Source organism: Talaromyces amestolkiae, assembly GCF_001896365.1.
Source record: "Talaromyces amestolkiae strain CIB chromosome Unknown scaffold5.1, whole genome shotgun sequence".
NCBI classification, from domain to species: Eukaryota; Fungi; Ascomycota; class Eurotiomycetes; order Eurotiales; family Trichocomaceae; genus Talaromyces; species Talaromyces amestolkiae.
Genome location: NW_024468041.1, coordinates 940,602 through 959,352, shown reverse-complemented (window position 1 = coordinate 959,352; position 18,751 = coordinate 940,602). Strand labels below are relative to the sequence as shown.

General features: G+C 46.8%; 6 protein-coding genes across 6 annotated transcripts; 2 read left to right on the top strand and 4 right to left on the bottom strand.

Moving 5' to 3' along the window:
- Nucleotides 1-1,905: 1,905 nt before the first annotated feature.
- BHQ10_003429 (uncharacterized protein) lies at nt 1,906-4,705 on the top strand (the record flags this gene model as incomplete). The annotated part of the gene is made up of 2 exons (XM_040875684.1): nt 1,906-3,957; nt 4,013-4,705. The coding sequence occupies 2 exons, from the start codon at nt 1,906-1,908 to the stop codon at nt 4,703-4,705; spliced, it is 2,745 nt and encodes a 914-aa protein (XP_040731933.1).
- Nucleotides 4,706-5,033: 328 nt separating this feature from the next.
- On the bottom strand, nt 5,034-5,749 carry BHQ10_003428 (uncharacterized protein; the record flags this gene model as incomplete). The annotated part of the gene is made up of 3 exons (XM_040875683.1): nt 5,034-5,191; nt 5,248-5,342; nt 5,403-5,749. 3 exons carry the CDS (start codon nt 5,747-5,749, stop codon nt 5,034-5,036), a joined length of 600 nt encoding a protein of 199 aa, XP_040731932.1.
- A 397-nt stretch (nt 5,750-6,146) lies between these two features.
- On the bottom strand, nt 6,147-7,884 carry BHQ10_003427 (uncharacterized protein; the record flags this gene model as incomplete). Its single annotated transcript, XM_040875682.1, has 4 exons — nt 6,147-6,565; nt 6,641-7,316; nt 7,385-7,708; nt 7,777-7,884. 4 exons carry the CDS (start codon nt 7,882-7,884, stop codon nt 6,147-6,149), a joined length of 1,527 nt encoding a protein of 508 aa, XP_040731931.1.
- Nucleotides 7,885-8,872: 988 nt separating this feature from the next.
- Nucleotides 8,873-15,467, bottom strand: BHQ10_003426 (uncharacterized protein; the record flags this gene model as incomplete). Its single annotated transcript, XM_040875681.1, has 11 exons — nt 8,873-9,693; nt 9,751-9,949; nt 10,001-10,279; nt 10,340-10,446; nt 10,505-11,589; nt 11,651-12,812; nt 12,878-13,063; nt 14,155-14,244; nt 14,304-14,546; nt 14,621-15,101; nt 15,168-15,467. 11 exons carry the CDS (start codon nt 15,465-15,467, stop codon nt 8,873-8,875), a joined length of 4,953 nt encoding a protein of 1,650 aa, XP_040731930.1.
- A 514-nt stretch (nt 15,468-15,981) lies between these two features.
- BHQ10_003425 (uncharacterized protein) lies at nt 15,982-16,973 on the top strand (the record flags this gene model as incomplete). The annotated part of the gene is made up of 2 exons (XM_040875680.1): nt 15,982-16,377; nt 16,437-16,973. 2 exons carry the CDS (start codon nt 15,982-15,984, stop codon nt 16,971-16,973), a joined length of 933 nt encoding a protein of 310 aa, XP_040731929.1.
- Nucleotides 16,974-17,081: 108 nt separating this feature from the next.
- BHQ10_003424 (uncharacterized protein) lies at nt 17,082-18,617 on the bottom strand (the record flags this gene model as incomplete). Its single annotated transcript, XM_040875679.1, has 1 exon — nt 17,082-18,617. The coding sequence occupies one exon, from the start codon at nt 18,615-18,617 to the stop codon at nt 17,082-17,084; it is 1,536 nt and encodes a 511-aa protein (XP_040731928.1).
- Nucleotides 18,618-18,751: the final 134 nt, after the last annotated feature.

The window sequence follows — 18,751 nt, the reverse complement described above, 5'->3', positions numbered from 1 at the left end:
ACTGCACGTTCATGTCGGCTTGTTATTTCACTTCGTTCTGAACATTTATCCTGGGGTTTACTGGCTGGGGGTTGGGCAAATTTTAGAGACGGTTTCCATCACTGGTAAAAAACAACACAAAACACATACGAAAAACAAGCAATAAGCGACAAAAATATCTTTATCCAAACGACCTGGGAAAATAACAGAAATTACCGCATCGCAGAACCTGAACAATGGGGTTGTTGGATTATGACCTGCTTTATTCCCCTCAACTCATGCGATGATATACCGAGGTGAATACAGACAAGACAGGACATGGACGAGTCTTTTCAGACATGTCTTGTGGTCGATAAATGATTGGTTCAAGCCCACTCATCATTGCCTTCAACGTTATCTGTTAATTCTCCGATTTTTACGATTCTTCTTTGTTCTCTGTATGTGTGTCGGCTTCTTTTGGTTTTATGTACTCTTTTCCTTATTTATTCCCCCCTTCCGCTTGTTATGTTGGAATCATTCCCCTCCTCTCGAATATTATTGTTCGATTTATATGTTATCTGTCAGAGTGTGTATCTGGTTTGGTTCCCGGTTATTATCTTCATCTTTCTATTATCTTCCATCTATATTGTGTGTGTAGGTAGCATTGAGCGAGAGAGGGAATTGACTAAGTGAATGGATGACTGTTATATAAGTCTTTTAACTCTGGTGTTTGAATATCACTTTTTGTTCGAGATAGATGATGTGTAATTAGATTCTTCTCCTGATTCTCATCGACTTTTGTGCTTTTGTACCTTTGTACACCAAGTTGTGTTTGCGATACAGGCGTAGTATTGTTCTCCCGATTACATCCAACCTGGTGTACTGTATCCGCACCCGCTAAGCCGAACTCGGTACATCGAACGATCCGATCGGGCCAGCTTCCAGCCTTCTCAGCGATCCTCCCCGTCTCCTTCTCCTCACTCCTTCCTCCCACACCTCTCAACGTCACCAACACAAGCAAGCTCACAGGATACTCCATCGCGTCCTCGGGACTGCTAAGAAACCTCAATTCAATCTTAAATGTGATTACCTTTTTCTTTATTCCTCCCTCAGACTTGTTTTGTAGGTTAGCCTACCCTCCCTTCCTTCCTTCCCCGATCCGTTCATTTCGTGTCTTGCTTGGACTTGCCAATTGCACCCCATTTTATCCATACTCCATTCTATGGCTTAAATTTCTTCCATTCTCAATATCCTTTCATTGCGATCTGTTCGTTTAGGCTCTGGCCTATCTCTTCTTATCACTTCAATTATGCCTCACTCGTGTGCCTATTGTTTGTCGCGGATTTGCCGGAGCCTTGACTTCCGTGTCAACAAGATGAATAGCAATCCCTCATCTTCGACTCAATTCAATGAACTCCCGAGCGCAGGGTGCTGTCATCAAACCCGCAATGAAGCTACATGAGCTGCGCTATATGCACCTTTAGTCTTCCATTATTCGTCTGATTTCACTACCTCGGCTCCTTCTTGTCTCTCTTTGCTTCCTCTCGACCCTTTCATCTTTTTGAGATTGCAGAATGCACCCCAGTCTATCATCTAAATTCATTTTCTCATTTTCGAAGGCTCACGATTGTCAAATTCTTAGCTTCTTTTCTTTTACTTTTGACCTCCCTTACCTCCTCTTTTGTCCTCCGGATAACATACCCGACGATAATCCTACCCCGAATCTCGGCCCGGTCCAAGCAATAATCAACTCCGTGGACGTCGCATGCGAAGGGACTGAAGGTCTGAAATAAGTGATTTGGTATTCTGGAGCACAGGAAGTGGCAATAGTGGGTTGTTGCGATGGATTCGTATGATGGGCTCACGTCGCCTGGAAGGGGTCGTGGGGGAGACGGCTATCGTCGTCGGTCGCCAGGTAGGATGTTTTAGTCGGAATAATGAGGCAAGATGATTAACGCGATAGACGGGAAAACAGGCACCTCACAAGACCGCCGTCGAGGCGGTGCGGGTCGCGGCCGATCGCGCTCACCCCCAGGTATTGATCGCTATGAACCCCAAGATCGCAATCGTGGTGCCCGCGGTGACGAATACTACACACCTACTCGAGACACGAGAGACTATACGCCTCGCGATCGTGATGACCGTCGTCGAGCTGCTTCCCCAGCTGTGATTGATCGCTACATCCCGGGCCAAGATGCAGGCAAACGAATCGTTCCTACAAATCCGCTTCCGAATCCCATGTCGCTCGATATTCAGGTCGGTTTTACGTGGTTTGCTGAGTGGTGGAGGGCAGAACAGAATATCAAAGAGGAGAAAGAGCGCGCTAAACACGGCGGTCGTCACCCTTCAGATCGCGTCAAGGGCGAAAAGGAAGCTCGCGAAGATCGCGACAAAGAGAAGAGCCTGATCCAGGCGGCCTACGATACTTACAAGGCAGATTTGCAGATTAAGATGTCGCGCACATTTGTTAAGCAGCATCGCGGTGAGGAGTGGTTCAAAGAGCGATATGTGGCAGAAGTTCGAGACCCGCTGCGACGACGTATGATGGATTTTCGACGTGGTGTTTATGATCAATGGGAACGCGATATTGAGACTGGGTATTTCGATGAGTTTACACTGGAAGGAATTTACAAAAGCGAGAGCGACGGTGCAGGTGGTGTTATTGAAAAGGAAGAAGGAGAAGCCACCGCAGTCGGAGAGACGCTTAGTGTTCTTGATCTACTTCCGGCTCGAGGCGCGGAATTGCGTGATGAAGCGTTGTCCCAACCTGCATTATTAATCAAGACTCTGGCGCCGAACGTGAATCGGAACAAGATTGAGGAGTTTTGCAAAGAGCATTTGGGCGAACAAGATGGTGGTTTCAGATGGCTCAGTTTGAGCGATCCTAATCCTTCTAAAAAGTTCCATCGTATGGGCTGGATCATCTTGCATCCTGCTGCGCATGAACCTTCCTTGGTTGAAAGAGGCGATGGTCGCGATGAGGAAGGGGAAGAGAAGGAGGCGGAGAATGCGCCCAACGGATCAAAGACGGGATCTACAGCAGAGAAAGCGCTCGAAGCTGTTAATGACAAAACCATTTATGACCCTGTCAACGGAGACTTTGTTTGTCATGTTGGTGTGCATGTTCCTCCATCACAGCCACGCAAAAAAGCTCTCTGGGATCTCTTTTCCGCTCCAGAACGCATTGAGCGTGACCTTGAGCTTGCGCGTCGTCTGGTTACGAAATTGGATGGAGAGATGGGCGATGTTGATGCATTTACTAAGATTGAGTCTAAAGTGGAGGATCTCCGACAGAGAGGTTTCTTGCAACCAACAGCACCTGCGTCAGACGCATCAAAGAAGAAAAATGGACTTGATACTGAAATGGATGACGGGGAAGCTGAAGAGGGCGAAGAGATGGAAGGGTTAGACGAGGAAGACGTGGACGATGAGGATCTTCTGGTCAAGAAAAAGCAAATCGACTTAATTGTGGAATACCTTCGACGTGTGCATAATTTCTGCTTCTATTGTGTCTTCGAAAGTGACTCGGTACACGAGTTGGTTCGGAAGTGCCCTGGCGGTCATCTGCGTCGACCTCGGTCCGGCCTTAGCAACCAGGCCAAACAAGTTGCTAGAGCTAGTGCTATGGGCGAACCATTTCCTACTAAAAAGAAAGAGGCTAGTGAGGATGGCGAAGAAACTCCTGCAGTAGAAGACAAGCGGCCTCAGAAGCTGTCCAAAGGCGAACAACAGCTACAGCGTGCGTTCAATTGGGTCAAGACGTTTGAAGATAAGCTCCTCCAAATCCTAGAGCCCGAGAACGTGGATCTTTCCAAACTAGGTGGGAAAGATGTCGAGCAAGCGTTGGAAGAAGAGTTGGCAAAGTACGTCAAGCAAGAAGATGAGTTCAAATTCCGATGCAAGGTCCCCGATTGCTCGAAGTTATTCAAGGCGGATCATTTTTGGCGTAAGCATGTGGAAAAGCGTCATGAAGACTGGTATCAGAATATCAAGAATGATGTACGTTTTCCTCCTTTAAGCAAAGTCTATGGGAATTTTACTAACCTGTTTATAGCTCTTGCTGGTCAATGAATACGTCCTGGATCCGGCTCATATAGCACCATCGCGAACGGACGCGAATAGCAATGGTCACTTCCCACTTGGCAGTAACCACGTTCAGCCAGGCACACCGCGTGGCTTCAACCTCGCTGCAAACATGCCCTACTTTAACGGTAATGTACCGAATACATTCCAAGGCATGCATGCAGGTAGCGGCAATTTCTCTGGGTTCATGGGCGTCAACCCCTCCGGTTTCAACGGCATGATGGGTGACGGCGCAATGATCTCACATCACGGCCAACCTGGAGCGATGCGCCGCGGTGGAGGACGGTATAGTAACCGTTCGGGACCATATGATCGACGTGGCGGAAACAGACCCAACAATTACGGCGCTAATCAAGGMCGTCTGAGCCCTGTGCGCGGTATGCCAGGCATGTTCAGCGGCGCTGGTGGTCGTCTTCCTGGCGGCGGTAATTTTGGTATGAACAACATGCCGTATGTACCACCAGGTCACCCTGCAGCCGCCATGCTCCCACAAGGTGGTGTCGGTGGTGGTCCTGGTGGCGCAGGAGGTCCTGGCGGTTTCCTGGACGGTGGCAGTGGACATCAAGCCATGGGACCTAGAGAGGCGGTCCAGGGACGTAGTTTGAAGAGCTATGAGGATCTGGATGCGGTGGGTGGCTCGGGAAGTGGAGAATTGAATTACTGAGAAGCATATAAAACAGAAAGATGAGAAAAATATCTTTCGGATGTATCATGAGGAAATTCTAACTTATAGTGCCTAGTTCTCATATGAGATTTGAACGATGGATGTACAATATCATACTTTTTGTTATACCAAACGGGAATTGAGTGTGATCAACGTAATTGTATTGGTAATATAAGCTCACTGTCTGTGCTGAGCGTGTTCTAACAACCTTGGAAGGTATCGCCGTGGGTTCTACTATAAACAGATCCAAGTTTGTACAAGTGATGATATGGAAGTGATAACAGCTATAGGAATATCATCCATCCTCTGCCTAGGCCAGGAGTGAAGATTACCAACCATTCCAACTATACTCCTGGTTCTTCTCGTAGATATTGTTATAAATCTCCTGGAGTGCCGCGCTTTCACTACCGTAATAATTGAGAGAGTCACACGTGGAGCTTTCTTCTTCCCATCCCCCGTGCCTTTCACGGTATCGCCGGTCTCTGTCTGTCTCATTCATTAGCTTTATTATCTGGAAGTCTTCTACAAGCATATATGTATACCCAACTGAACCCCACGAGGACCCTTTGCATCAACAATGGCCGAATCCGGAATCGCATGGAGACAGAGATACGCATCGTCAAAGTGTTCTTCTGCCCTGATATGGTTGTTCAAGTTGAGGCCGTTGACTAAATCTCTGAGCCTGAACAACACGCACGACGATGCTTCTAGGAGCTTCGTGTCTATTTTGAACAGAGTCCAATCGTCACCACCACCACCACCATCACCGTTGTGGGCCCCACGCCAGGACTGTTTTAGCCCCCAGTTCTCGGCGTGCTCAATAATAGAGAAGAGGTTTATAAAGGGCAGCGATTCCCTGCAGGACGATTTGAACTGCTTCTCAATGTCGGCTTTGAAATCATTTAGATCCTGCTCAGAATAGGCTTTGGTGGTGTTTGGAGCGGAAAGGCCTTTTCCTGGAGAGTAGATCGTTTGGCTTTTGGGGTAATGGATTCGATATAGATACGGGGGTAATTCATGCCCTTCAAGACGATACTTGTCCATTCTTTTGTTAGAAGTGGGTGTTCTTATGAGTGAGGAAATATTATTCTGGAAAAGGTTTTTATCTTTCTGATGTCAGGCGGGGTTGGTAGTGCATTATATACATCTATACCAGCCTTGTGAGATACAGCCTCAACCATTCAGCCTGATGTTATATGTGGAGACTAATGAGGCTGAGCCGGTTACACTATTTAGCAATTGCATCTAGATACAACATTCGTGTTTACTCCTTTGCTGTCAATGTTGAGAGGATAACAAGACGTGATTCTGTAGGACTCTAGAATGTAATTACATCTCATGTCAGAGTTCTCATTCGGGGAGATCATAGCATCTGACAAAGAAATGACAAAATATACAACCGGAGAGATCCGAGATGCTTGCTTATATTGAAAATCCGCTTTTACGCAGGAGTCAGAGCAACCCTTGTTCCATTCAATGAACTCAAAGTCAAACTCAGAGATTCCTTCCACGGCCCTGGGTCACGACTTTCAATATCCTTGAATTCTTGGAGCAGTCGGACAGTGACGAAGCTAGCCTCAGTAAGCGCATATTGCTGGCCCAAACAGATTCTGGGTCCGCCGTTGAAGGGCAGGTAGTCCCAGCTTGTGCGCAGCGATTCCCATCTTTCTGGCCTGAATGTTGATGCATCAGGGCCGTAGATGTCTTGGCGGCGATGCATGGCGTAAACTGAATAGGAGACGATATGGCCCTTGGGTACAAATGCAGGCGACTTCCCATCGGGACCGCCGCCTTTTGGAAGGTGTGTGTCGCGCAATGCCAGACGGACATTGACCGGAACAGATGGATAGAGGCGAAGGGCTATAGTGGTCATTTCACACTTAACATTGCTCGATATTCAGAGGTAAACAGTAGACGGGGTAAAAACATAAATACCTTCATTTAGGCAGTACTTGAGATACTTGAGGTTACGAAGCTGTTCGTAAGATGGAATTTTGCCATCGAGCTCTCGCGTAATCTCCTGTCTCAAGCGGTGGAATATTGCAGGTTGTTTTGCGAGCTCAAACCAGAGGTTCGACAGAACACCGGCTGTTGTATCACGTCCTGCGAGCAGCACATTCAGACTTTCATCCCTTAGCCTCCTCGGATCTTTCGTAGCCTGGATTAACTGTTCTAGAAAGACGTATTTGCCGCCTGTCTTTTCTGACAAGCCGCTCGTCTGGTTATTGATAGCTTTACTCACAATGTTATCCACATACTGATGACAGAATTTGATAGCCTCGTCAGCTTTTCTATTGTAATATAGTCGGTGGAAAGAACCCATCTTCATGCGCTCCTGGCAGGCGTCTTGAGCCGTATTGAAAGCTTGAGCAAATGTAATACCCATCTGTCCACTACCGACCAGCTTCTCTCTCAAGGCATCAACGGATTTTCCGAAGAGAAATTCGGTAGCGCTGTCAATGGTGTATCGGAAAAACAATTCTTGGAGGTCAACAGTTGATTGATCTCGCGGTATGCATCGAAGGAATGTTTGCATATGAGTCTCGAATGCATCGAGGTCGGCTATCTGATCGCGAGCGAAGTTCGGGCGTATCATAGCACGAGAATGGGTCTTTAAAGAAAATAAACTTGATCAGTACTTCCCATTTGTACCTTTAATAACCCGGTTGATTGTATTACCCAAGTTTCGCCATCGGAATTGAAAATGCCTTTGCCCAGCAACGGACCTAGAGTCTCCTCCCGATTTCCCAACGAAAAGTCCTGGAACTTCGTCGAAAGCACAGCTTTGATATTTTCGGGTTCGATAGTGATTATGAATCCTTGGCCTAAAACGCTGGCGCGAAATGTGTTTTGGTGAAGACGGTGGTCTTCAACCATCGAGTTGAGCCATTCATGCTCTCGGCTGAGTTTTGCAACTCTTAGATATAAATCTATACCCAGAATGGGATCCTGACACGGGGCCCGATGGACAGGCATGCATCCATTCCGAGTTTGATAGCGTTTCTAGTGTGGAATTTAGCTATTTTTTGGTAACAGGAGCCAGATCAAGCCAAGCTGATATAGGTACTTACCTGTCTATCAAGAATATAAACCTTCCTAATGAGGACTATTATCAAGATAAAGATTATAGGCATTACGCCTGCGGCACCCCAGGTGTCGACAAAGAAGAGCTTGGTCATCTTGGAAATAGTTTTATTGAGATATTGATACCAAATGCGTATAATCGACAATCAAAATCATAAGTTTGCTTATGGCTTCGAAGTAGTCTGGTTAAGTAGAATGCTGTTTTACTTGCCTCAACAACGGCCCAGCTGGCGCGAAGCTGAAAACCTGGGGCCTAGGGGAAGCCTCGGCATAATCCGAGAATACCACGTGAGTGTCGAGTAGCGTGTGCTGGAATGGTATGAGTGACTAATTTATAGTGTCCCCAACTTAAGTTAGATAATACTTCCTAGTAATAGGGCAGCCACATTACCCGTCACTTGCCGCGTATTACCACTATTTCCGCTCAAGAGATATCATTTGCTTAACTCTCACTTGAAAGCGGATTGGGAGCAGCTGTGAAGAAATCTTCTTTTATAATCAATGTTTTCTGGAAATCCCTCATACTCTGTGGAGAGCGGGGTCAATTTAGCATCAAATCCCCGGATTTCGGCAGAAATAATGCTAGCCGCCTGAGATATATATTTACCTGAACTTTGATTGGTCAATATCAGAAAGCTTCTGTCCGTTATCGTCAAGTTCCCCAGCCAACTTCTACGATAGATTGACATTCAGTCATCGAGCTGACTTGATTTCACATCAATTAATCGCTCCCAATCAAGGTTGTATAGATAAAGCATGTGCGTTCATTTTTTAAATGATCAGTTATAGCTATATGATTCTACCTCGAAGGGCAACTGTATACTCGAGTTTAATAATAAAACTAATATGGCGTCGTCTTCATCAAAGATAGGCTTGATGAGTTTCCCGTATCATGACACAAGGGCAAGGCTGATTCACCTATCAAACAAACAGTGCGGTCTGGACTTGGATTTGGTGCTGATTCCTCAGAACTTTCTTCAACCAAAGGGTCTTCCGCCGCTTCATTACAGTGACCGACACCGGTCAATAACTCTAGAAGACTTATAATTGATTGCATCGATAGTTCTCAAAGATTACTTTTCATTATACCTGCTCAGCGAGAACGCGAGACTCTCCAACACTTCCACTTGCAACGGGGATGAACGAAGGACCGGTCGTGGAAATGTCTAGCTGCGCGTTCAGCTTGTCGATTTCTCCATATCCTCCTCCACCAGGCGTCTCAATCACCATTCGGTCCCCAGGCTCCACGTTAACCGAATTCTTGCCACCAATCGAGACGTGCAGACCTGATTTCTTCGCAATCCAGATATTTCGACCCCTTTGTCCATCAGAGCCTCCTTGCATACCATATGGCGCAAAAGTACGACGCTCCGACAGTATAGAAGCAGACATGGGGATACGAAACTCTACGTCGCGAATGACACCATCGCCACCCTGGTAGGCGCCCTTCCCACCACTATCATCGCGGAAGGAGAATTGACGGAGGACGACGGGGTATCGTCGTTCTAAAGACTCCGGGTCGGTGATACGTGTGTTAGTCATGTTTGTGTGAACACCACTGGTACCGTTCCAGGTTGGTCCTGCTCCGCTGCCGCCTGCAATGGTCTCGTAGTATCCGAATCCGTCTTTTCCATCGATGCCAAAGGTGAAGTTGTTCATACAGCCCTGGCTAGCAGCACAGACCTTGAATGCTTTGAAAATGACATCAACGATCCTTTGAGATGTTAGGACATTTCCGGCGCATACCGCTGCGCCGACGCTGGGTTTCAGGAGGGAGTGTTCAGGGATGACCAATGTGATTGGTTTGATACAGCCGTGGTTCAGGGGAATATCCGAGTCGACCATGCATCTAAGAGCGAATATAACAGCCGAGTTACAAATGGCCACGGGGGCGTTCCAATTTCCTGTTTCAAGTCTCAGTATTCAGGCAGTTTGCTTCAATCAAGAGTGAAAACACAGACCATAAACCTCAGGGCCAGTTCCTGTAAAGTCAAATATAGCGGAGCCATCTTCGTTGATAGTAACTTCCAGTTGGATCGGAGTCCCATCGTCCATGTAATCAATGGCAGAAATTTTCGAGCTGCTGTTCTCCTTGAGTAGCCCCTTGAAAAGATTACGTGTTGCCAGCTCAGCCGAATCTTGAATTGCTCTCATATACATCTGCCTTGGCGTTAGAAAGATCGCATTCGCGGACTACAATATTTGGCCTACCTGAACCACATCCATAGTATATTCATCGATCAGTTGTCGAACCAAGCGGATACCGCAATGGTTGGCCGCTGCTTGAGCCTTGATGTCTGTAACGTTGTCCTGAAAACATCTTGAACCACTTGACCCGGCGTATTTGGTAGGCTCTTCACAGAGGATCCGTTCAAGCTCCTCGTCCGCAAACTTGCCGTCGCGAACGAGGAGGAAAGAATCGAAAACGGCACCCTCCTCCCACAGGCGTTTGGATGAAGGAGGCATAGATCCGGGAAGGATACCACCGACCTGTACATCGTATGAGCGTTTAGTTATGTAAAAGAAAATATAGACGAAATAGGCTCTTACATCCGCATGATGCCCGCGAGAGGCTGTCCAGAAAATGATTTCCTTCCCTTCAGAATCGAACACAGGAGTAATGACGGTCAAATCAGGAAGATGGACTCCTCCGAACGCTATTTACCACGAAATGAGCGATAAAGTACTAGTGAAACAATAGAATGTTAAACATACCTGGTGAATTTGACAATAACACATCTCCATCCCGAAGCTTTCCCTGCCATTCTTTGATTTGTGACTTGACTGCAAACCCCATACTACCAATCATGGCTGGAACATGCGGAGCGTTAGCCACCAAAGAACCGTCTGGAGAGAAAATGGCACAGCTGAAATCGAGTCGTTCCTTAATATTCGCGCTGACGCTGATATTTTGTAAAACTCGTCCCATTTGTTCGGCAATGCCGTAAAAGCGATGTCGGAAGACGGAGAGTTGAACCGGATCGAGAATAGTGGCACTGATCGACTTCTTTTCTTCTTTTACGTCTATAATCAATAAATCTTTGACAAGCGTGGCGGCACATTTGGGGTTCACGACGATGGTTTGGGTGTCGTCGACGATAAGAGCTGGGCCTGCTAATTGTTGACCTTGTGAGAGAGCGCCCAGAAGGTACACCGGGGTGTCAACCCATCCCAAAGATTTGAAGTAGACACTCTTTATTGAATCAGGCTTTATAATCGAGCCGTTCGGCGCGACCTTTGATGCACCCCCGACTGTGGCCTTAGAATCAAAGAAGTTTTTACCAATAGCTCGGACATGAAGCGTGTCTACAAAAATCTTCCGGTTGATAGGGGTGAAACCGAATTGTTTTTGATGAGCATCAATAAAAGCTTCCTTTGGATCAACACCTTCAGTGACGGCTATCATCATTGAAGTCTCACTACCGTCATATCGCATGAAGAGGAATCGGTTATCGTCAACTCGAGAGAAACGACTCATGGTATGATGGTTCAGGGCACTCTGTGATAAGAGGTCTAGATCAGAGAGAATGGTGTTCTTTGTGGACTCATCAAAAACTTTCGCACATGGTTTCTCCTCTTCGTGGACAACATCCGCCAAGCCAATGCCATATGCGGACAGAATCGAAGAGTACTTGTGAATAAGCACTTGCTTGATTCCTAAAGTCTCGGCAATAGCACACGCATGCTGTCCGCCAGCACCCCCAAAAGAGGCAAGGTGATGTTTAGAAGCTTCATGTCCTCTTCCCTCGGTAAGACTGCGAATTGGACCGCACATTGATGAATTTGCGACTTGAAGAAAGCTGTATAAAGGTTTCAGCAAAAAAGAAAACCCAATCCTCAATTGATCTTGTAAATACGTACCCGTCTGCCACTTCAGCCCACGTCAGCGACTTGCCAGTATCTTGGTTGATGACCACAGTCAACTCTTTGAATTTTGTCAATACAATCTCGCGATCCAATGGCTGATCCTCATTAGGTCCAAACACGGAAGGAAAATGCTCTGGGATCAATCTTCCTAAAGCTAAGTTCGCGTCAGTTACTGTGAGAGGACCGCCCTTTCTGTAACAGGCAGGGCCTGGGTGTGACGAAGCACTTTCGGGTCCGACTGCCATGAGTGAGTCTTTCCAGGCAAGGATACTCCCGCCACCAGCTGCAATTGTATTGATATTGAGCTGGGGTGCTTGTATAGGTATACCGGCTGTTGTAGTCTCGAATATATGATCCGGTTTGCCATCGTATCGAGAGACATCTGTGCTTGTTCCTCCCATATCGAATCCGATAACCGGCACCCTACTCTCTAGACTGTAAGAAGTCTGAGCATAACCCACAACTCCTCCTGCCGGACCCGAGAGAATTGCGTGCAGGCCGGAAAGTTCAGAGGCATTCACCAGACCACCATCTGACTGCATGAACTCCAGCTTAGTATGCCCTTGGCCAAGAGTGGGAAAGCTGACACTAAATTTTGACAAATAATTTTCAATCTCGGGCGTGAGATAGCCGTCAATGACAGTTGAGTTTCCTCGTGGGACAATCTTTGAGCGCTGCGACACTTGGTGAGAAAGTGAAATATGCTTGAAACCAATCTGTTTCGCGAGGTCGTGAATCATAATCTCGTGTCTCGGAAAAATGTAGGCATGCATAAGGCAGACTGCAATGGATCGAACACCCCCTGCGTAGATATTTTGCAAATATTCTCGTGTGCTTTCAACGTTCAGTGGTTTTATGACCTGTACAAATTCACCAGAAGTACCCTCCACTGTTTCGACTGGCTGGGGAGACTGTAGAGACAGAGATCTGACTTGTGAATCACTACAGCGCTGTAACACAACTCGCTCATCGACTTCGAAGACATCTTCGTACAATGGTGAGGGTCGTCGAATGGCAAGATCAAACATGTATGGCCGCGATTGATTTCCGATCTGAAGGATATCTCTAAATCCGGCCGTTACTAGGAGGGCTGTTCGTTCTCCTTTTCGCTCTAGTAAAGCATTCGTAGCAACTGTTGTGCCCATTCGGATCCATTCTGAGGTGTAATCAGTGGTCGGCGCTTGCATTGTTACGTTAAGTAGAATATTGATAATTCCTTACCTACATCGCTAAGGTTTAATTCAGTGCCCCGCGGCACTGGCCGCCCATAATATTTCTCGAAAACACGTCGAATAGCCTCTGTGGGAGCATCGAAATAATTTTTGGTGTCCACAGAGAGGATTTTCACGACGATATCATCTTGACCAGTAACTTTGCACACACAGTCTGTGAATGTTCCACCTCGGTCTACTGCCTGTCAGCTGACGGCACGGAAAGACTCATTTAGTCGAAAATAATTAGACAAAACTGACCTATTGAGATCCGTAGTGGCTTTTCGATGTGTGCCGCAGGCATGATGATGTTTCAAAAGAATGTCATTTATGATTATCAGAAGCAGTTCATCCCGTCGTTGAGATGTTCGTTCCATGGAATCCATTTGTATCTTCAAGGGACCCCTCATGCGGACGGGTGCTAACATTGGACTGACACTATGATTGGAACGAATTGAGGTTGGACCGATCTCTGGCAAAATTCAACGGAAAGATACCAGGGCTGCCGAGCTCTCCCCGCACCCAAGGTTGGCGTAAATGGAGCCCAAGCGACGGTGGACGTCCGGTATAGATAAGACTGTGGAGCTAAGATTCGGTATAGAAACTCCACTTCACAAGGAATGTTTTCCACCGATTGGCGATTAGGTGTTATCGGCGCCAAAAGGAAATCGGATTTCGAAGAAAAGAAAATATATCAAAGACAAGCAAATGAAATGAGGCGTTGTGTAACCGGACATCATTTTCATCGGTAAGAATAGAAATAAGATCTCCCACACTCTGTTACAGAGCATGGATTTTTTTCTACCACAAACCATGGTTGTGCAACGAGCTTTGGGATCATCAGATGGATGTTTCCAATGTCACCATGCACCTCCCACAAGCAGAATAGAAGCCGTATGAAGGTATTGATCGGCCTTGAACAGTTTCTAGCTAGAGATGTTCAACTTATTGATCACAACTGTGATTTAGCAACGTCCAAGGAGGATGCACAAGGCATATATGTAGGCTTCAAACCGTCAGGGGGCCTAGGTGCTAAAGCCTCTCTTTTCTTTTTCTTTTGAAATTATTTGAATATAGGGGTTTCTATTGTGACAACTACCATCACTCTCTCACCACCTTATCGATACACTCTGCTACATATCGCACGTTGCTCCAATTGAGCCCTGCGATAGACACCCTGGAGCTTGCAGCCATGTAGATGTGATATTTTTCTGTAAACAAATCATCACACGGTTAGTGATAAATGACTTCAAGTGAACAAAAAAAACCGAACTGCAGTCAACTCACCCTGTAAAACAGAAACCTGTTGAGGACTCAAGCCCAAGATGCAGAACATCCCCTTTTGCCTCGTTATCCGCTCCCATTTTCCAGGGGTGCCTTTGATAGGAATTAAATTTCAATGTTCTCCAATAGTAGCATAGGTATGAAATACCTACCTAGTTCCTTGAGCTCCTTATAAAGCTGCGATCGCATTTCAGCAATCCTGGAGCTCATAGTAACCAAGTTCCGACTCCATTCAGTAGCAATAATCTCATCTTCAAGAATAGCAGCAACGATTCGAGCGCCGAAAGCGGGCGGGTTGGAGATCTCAACGCGAATCATTTGTGCCAAAGTTGACTCGACGGCCTCGGCAGCAGTGGTCGAATAAGAAACGAAGGCACAGAGACCGACTCTTTCGCCTATTTTGGATGTTTCATTAGTCTTGATTCCGTGGATTTGGTATCAGGGTTATGGTATGATGCGTTTGGCTTACCATAAAGCCCCATGCTCTTAGCAAAGGAAAGACAGACAGCTAATTCGAGTGACAACTCCTCGGCAAAATAACGAATCGCAAAAGCATCTTTGGCATAGTCTCCAGATGTGATACCTAGATAGGCAGCATCAAATATCGGGAATAGCTGGCGCTCTTTCATGATTTTGCCGATGACTTTCCATTGTTCCGGACTGGGATCCCACCCACTAGGGTTATGAGCGCTGGCATGCAGGACAAATATTGAATTGGGAGCCGCTTCGTTGAGGGTCTTAAGAAGTGAAGACATGTCTACTCCATCTGTATCTGGAGATGAGTACGTATATTCTTCAACGTGGAAACCTACAGACTCAAACACCTGGCGGTGGTTTGACCAGCTGGGATTTGTGATGTAGACCGTTGCGTCGCTGCCGAGTGCTTTGTGTAGCAATTTGCCTGCAACATGCAGCGCGCCCGTCCCTGATAGTGCCTGGCATGAAGAAACCTGTGATTGTCCAGGCCAATTAGCACCAGAACAGCTCTCTATGTGAGAATGTAGTCTGTGACATACTCGCTTCTCTCGAACCGCCGCCGCCGACGACCCAAAAACCAGCTCTGTAGCCAACTTGCGAAAGGGCAAAAGACCCAGAATGGGGAGATATTCATGATTTGACTCTTTTATTTTCTCCTTGGCCACTCGTACCGCCGGCAGAATCCATGGATTTCCATTCTCGTCTTTGTAGGTTCCTTGTCCCAGGTTGACTTTGAGGACATTTTGGTCGGCATTGTACTTTTTGGTGAGCTCGAAGATAGCGTCTGGAGGCGTGTAGATTATGCCTTTGAATATTGACGGAGAATTAGAAGAACCCATGATGTTGTACTGCAGAAGTCGAATGCAATAGATTCGGAATACAGTATACTTGCAAAGCGTGATGTTCGAGGCAAGATCGCGTGAAAGAGCCAAAGAGGGGTATCAAAACATAATTGCCCGGAAATCGTAGCTGTTCGGCCTATGAGAGGATCAATTGACTCACATCAGTCGCCATTATTGCTAACAAATTATCGATCGGTTCGTTGGAGTATTAACCGATCATACACCTTACTTGGGATAGATAGGGTTATCGTGGATCTCCACGGCAAGAAGCTGATTGTGCCGAATTCGAAAAAAAGTGGATGAAGGTACTACCCAACAAGGTGAGAGGAAAGAGGGTAACGGGCAAAGGAAATGATCAGTGACTCATTTGTACACCTATTGATAGATCAAATGTGATCTGAAATTGAGCGAATGTAATAATTCACTCCGTAAAATTTGAATTCGAAACCGCATCTCTTCTAAGGCATTGGTTTCCAACTGGGAAGTTACTGAACATCAAATTTAGCAAAATATGGCATTTACCAGACCTAGATTTGGTGTCTACACACCACTAGTGACTTTTTTCAACGATGACGAATCTATCGATTTCGAGGCTACTCTATCGCATGCTAAGCGCATGGCAGAAAGTAGTGTCGTCGGCCTCGTCCTCCAAGGCAGCAATGGTGAAGCTCCTCATCTAGATCACGACGAGCGAAAAGATCTGGTACGAGCAGTAAGGGACCATCTGAACGACCTAGGCCACACGGAGTTGCAATTGATCGTGGGCTGTGGTGCGGCCAGCGTCAAAGAAACCGCGAAATATATCTCTGAAGCGAAGGAGTCCGGTGCTGACTATGCTTTGGTTCTGCCACCAGCATATTGGGTTGCTGCAATGAATGCGAGTGTGATTGAGGGATTTTTTCGTGATGTATGTTAAATACCTACCTATGTTTCTCCCTTCGTTTAACGCTGACGCGAGGGAAACAGGTGGCCGCAAAATCAGAGCTACCGATCTTGATATACAATTTCCCCGGCGTAACGGGAGGCATCGACATTACTTCGGATTCAATCATCCGTCTCGCACAAGCTAATCCCAAAATCATCGGCTGCAAACTCACCTGCGGTAATGTCGGAAAGCTGCAGCGCATCTCATCCACGCTTTCAGCAGAGTCATTTGCGGCCTTTGGCGGAAAATCGGATTTCTTTCTACCTGCCCTCGTGGCAGGGTCCAATGGTATAATCGCCGCTCTTGCAAATGTCGCACCCAAAACACATGTTGAGCTCTTACGGCTTTGGGAAAAAGGGGATTTGAAAGCTGCTCAGGCGCTTCAATCTAGGCTGAGCCAGGCGGACTGGGCTTTGTCCAAAGTGGGTATTGCTGGAGTCAAGGCGGTCGTCTCGTATCATTTTGGATATGGGACAGGTAAAGGGCGGCGACCGCTTGGTGTCTCGAACGTAAATTCACTGAGCGATGATATAGTGTCAAGCATCCAGGCACTCGTCGAGGTCGAGAAGAAGTTGTGAATGGCAAAACAAGTAAGAAGCGAATAATATAGAAAGCTTTAATGTTGTATATTGATCTTTCTCAGCTAAGCTATGTATCATTATATATCTCATAGATCGGATGTGTTATCACATCGTTATAACGTTCTCATCTCTCGCATCTCTCCACACAACACCCTTCATCTTTTTGATTCGTCTTTCTGTGGCAAGGAAAAGTAACAAATACAGATGAGGCGCCACTTCGCCCCATGTGTACAGTTTCAAATTCACAATTTTGGATTCTGCGCTTGTGGAAAAAGCGGATGAATTATGCTCGAGGAGACACCATATCCCCCACCCAGCACGGCCCTCAGTGAGGAAATCGCGAATAAAGCACCAAAATTGAGTGAAAAAAGTTTGCGTCCAGATTTGCGACTTTGTATCGATGTCAGAAGCTGCATTACCGCTAATGTCCGCTATGATCGTAATGCATGGTAGAAACCAGTATCCTCTTTCTAGAGGACGTAGCTCGCGGTTCTGTGACCTTGGGGTGAATCGGGATGATTGCTTCATGCGCTCTGCTAAAGCCTTAAGCGTAGGCGTGATATGTGTGGAAAATTTGTCATTGGACACTGGAGGATCTGGGGCGCGAATTTCAATGGGAAGGTTGTCTAGAGATATGGTTTCGGTGGCCCGGGGAAGCGTTGGGCGTTTGTTAGGTTGCGAATTCAAGGAGGTTTGCGCTTTCAACTCTCCACTATGCGAGTCTTGAGAACTGCTGCCGTTTGTAACCGCTTTTCTTTTCCCGAGAACGCTCGCAGAAACGGATGGATTCGCCTTTAGGGTTTGTAGGTTCGACGACTTTTCCCGTAGAGGTGAGTTGGATATTTTACGAGACGTCATATGAGCCTGGGAATTAGAGAACGACTCTATTGGGCTCGGACTAGGTACCGAGGAAGGTATTCGTGTTATATCATTATTAGGATCGTCTTCTGTGCTGTCGAGAGCGAACTTCCTGGATTGACGAGCCGAATCAGGGACAAATGAGCGATCAACTTGAATTGAATCATCAACGGTCGTCTGATCAGCTTCTTCGTCTTGCTGTGAGTCCGGTATAATTTTCAGTGGCGTCTCCCATGTGAGTTGCCCGCCGTGAATTTGATCGGCCTTAAGTCCACTAACGTTGCTACTGGTAGATTCCAAATCTTCGAGCGAGTTCGGCGTGTTCCCGGTTCCGGTTTGCGACGTGAGCGGTATCAGAGGTTGGAAGGAAAGCTCGCTCTCATCTGTTGAAACAGGAGCAAGAGACGACCCAACGAGCTGCGCGGTGTTCCTGGATAGTTCAAGTCTTGCTTCAATATGCTGAGTAGGCTCCAGCTTATCGAATTGATCCGATTTGACTAGGCTATCCAGATCGTCACCTGAGTTGATCGAAACCGTCTCATGGTAGCGAGCGGACAATGACGGTTGACCGCTCGACGACGAGGACAATGACACAAACGAACGCGATTTATCCACGCTCACCCCAAGGTCGCTTCCATCGGTATTATTTTGTAGGTAAAATCCGGAGTGACGCGATACGGGTTCGAAGGCTAGGCATGTGTCGACAAGAGCGCGATATCGAGCATCGTCACTGACCGCGCTGGGAGCCTCAACGTGCACGAGGATTTCCGGGTTGGCTGCCATCTACCGGGCGTATATTGGGTTGTAACTTGATACATTTCGTGTGAGATCTCAAGTAGAGAGTTTCATATCGACTAACAGTAGCCAGAATGTATCGAGACTTGAGATGGCGCTTCTTGACTACTGCCCGCGCTCAA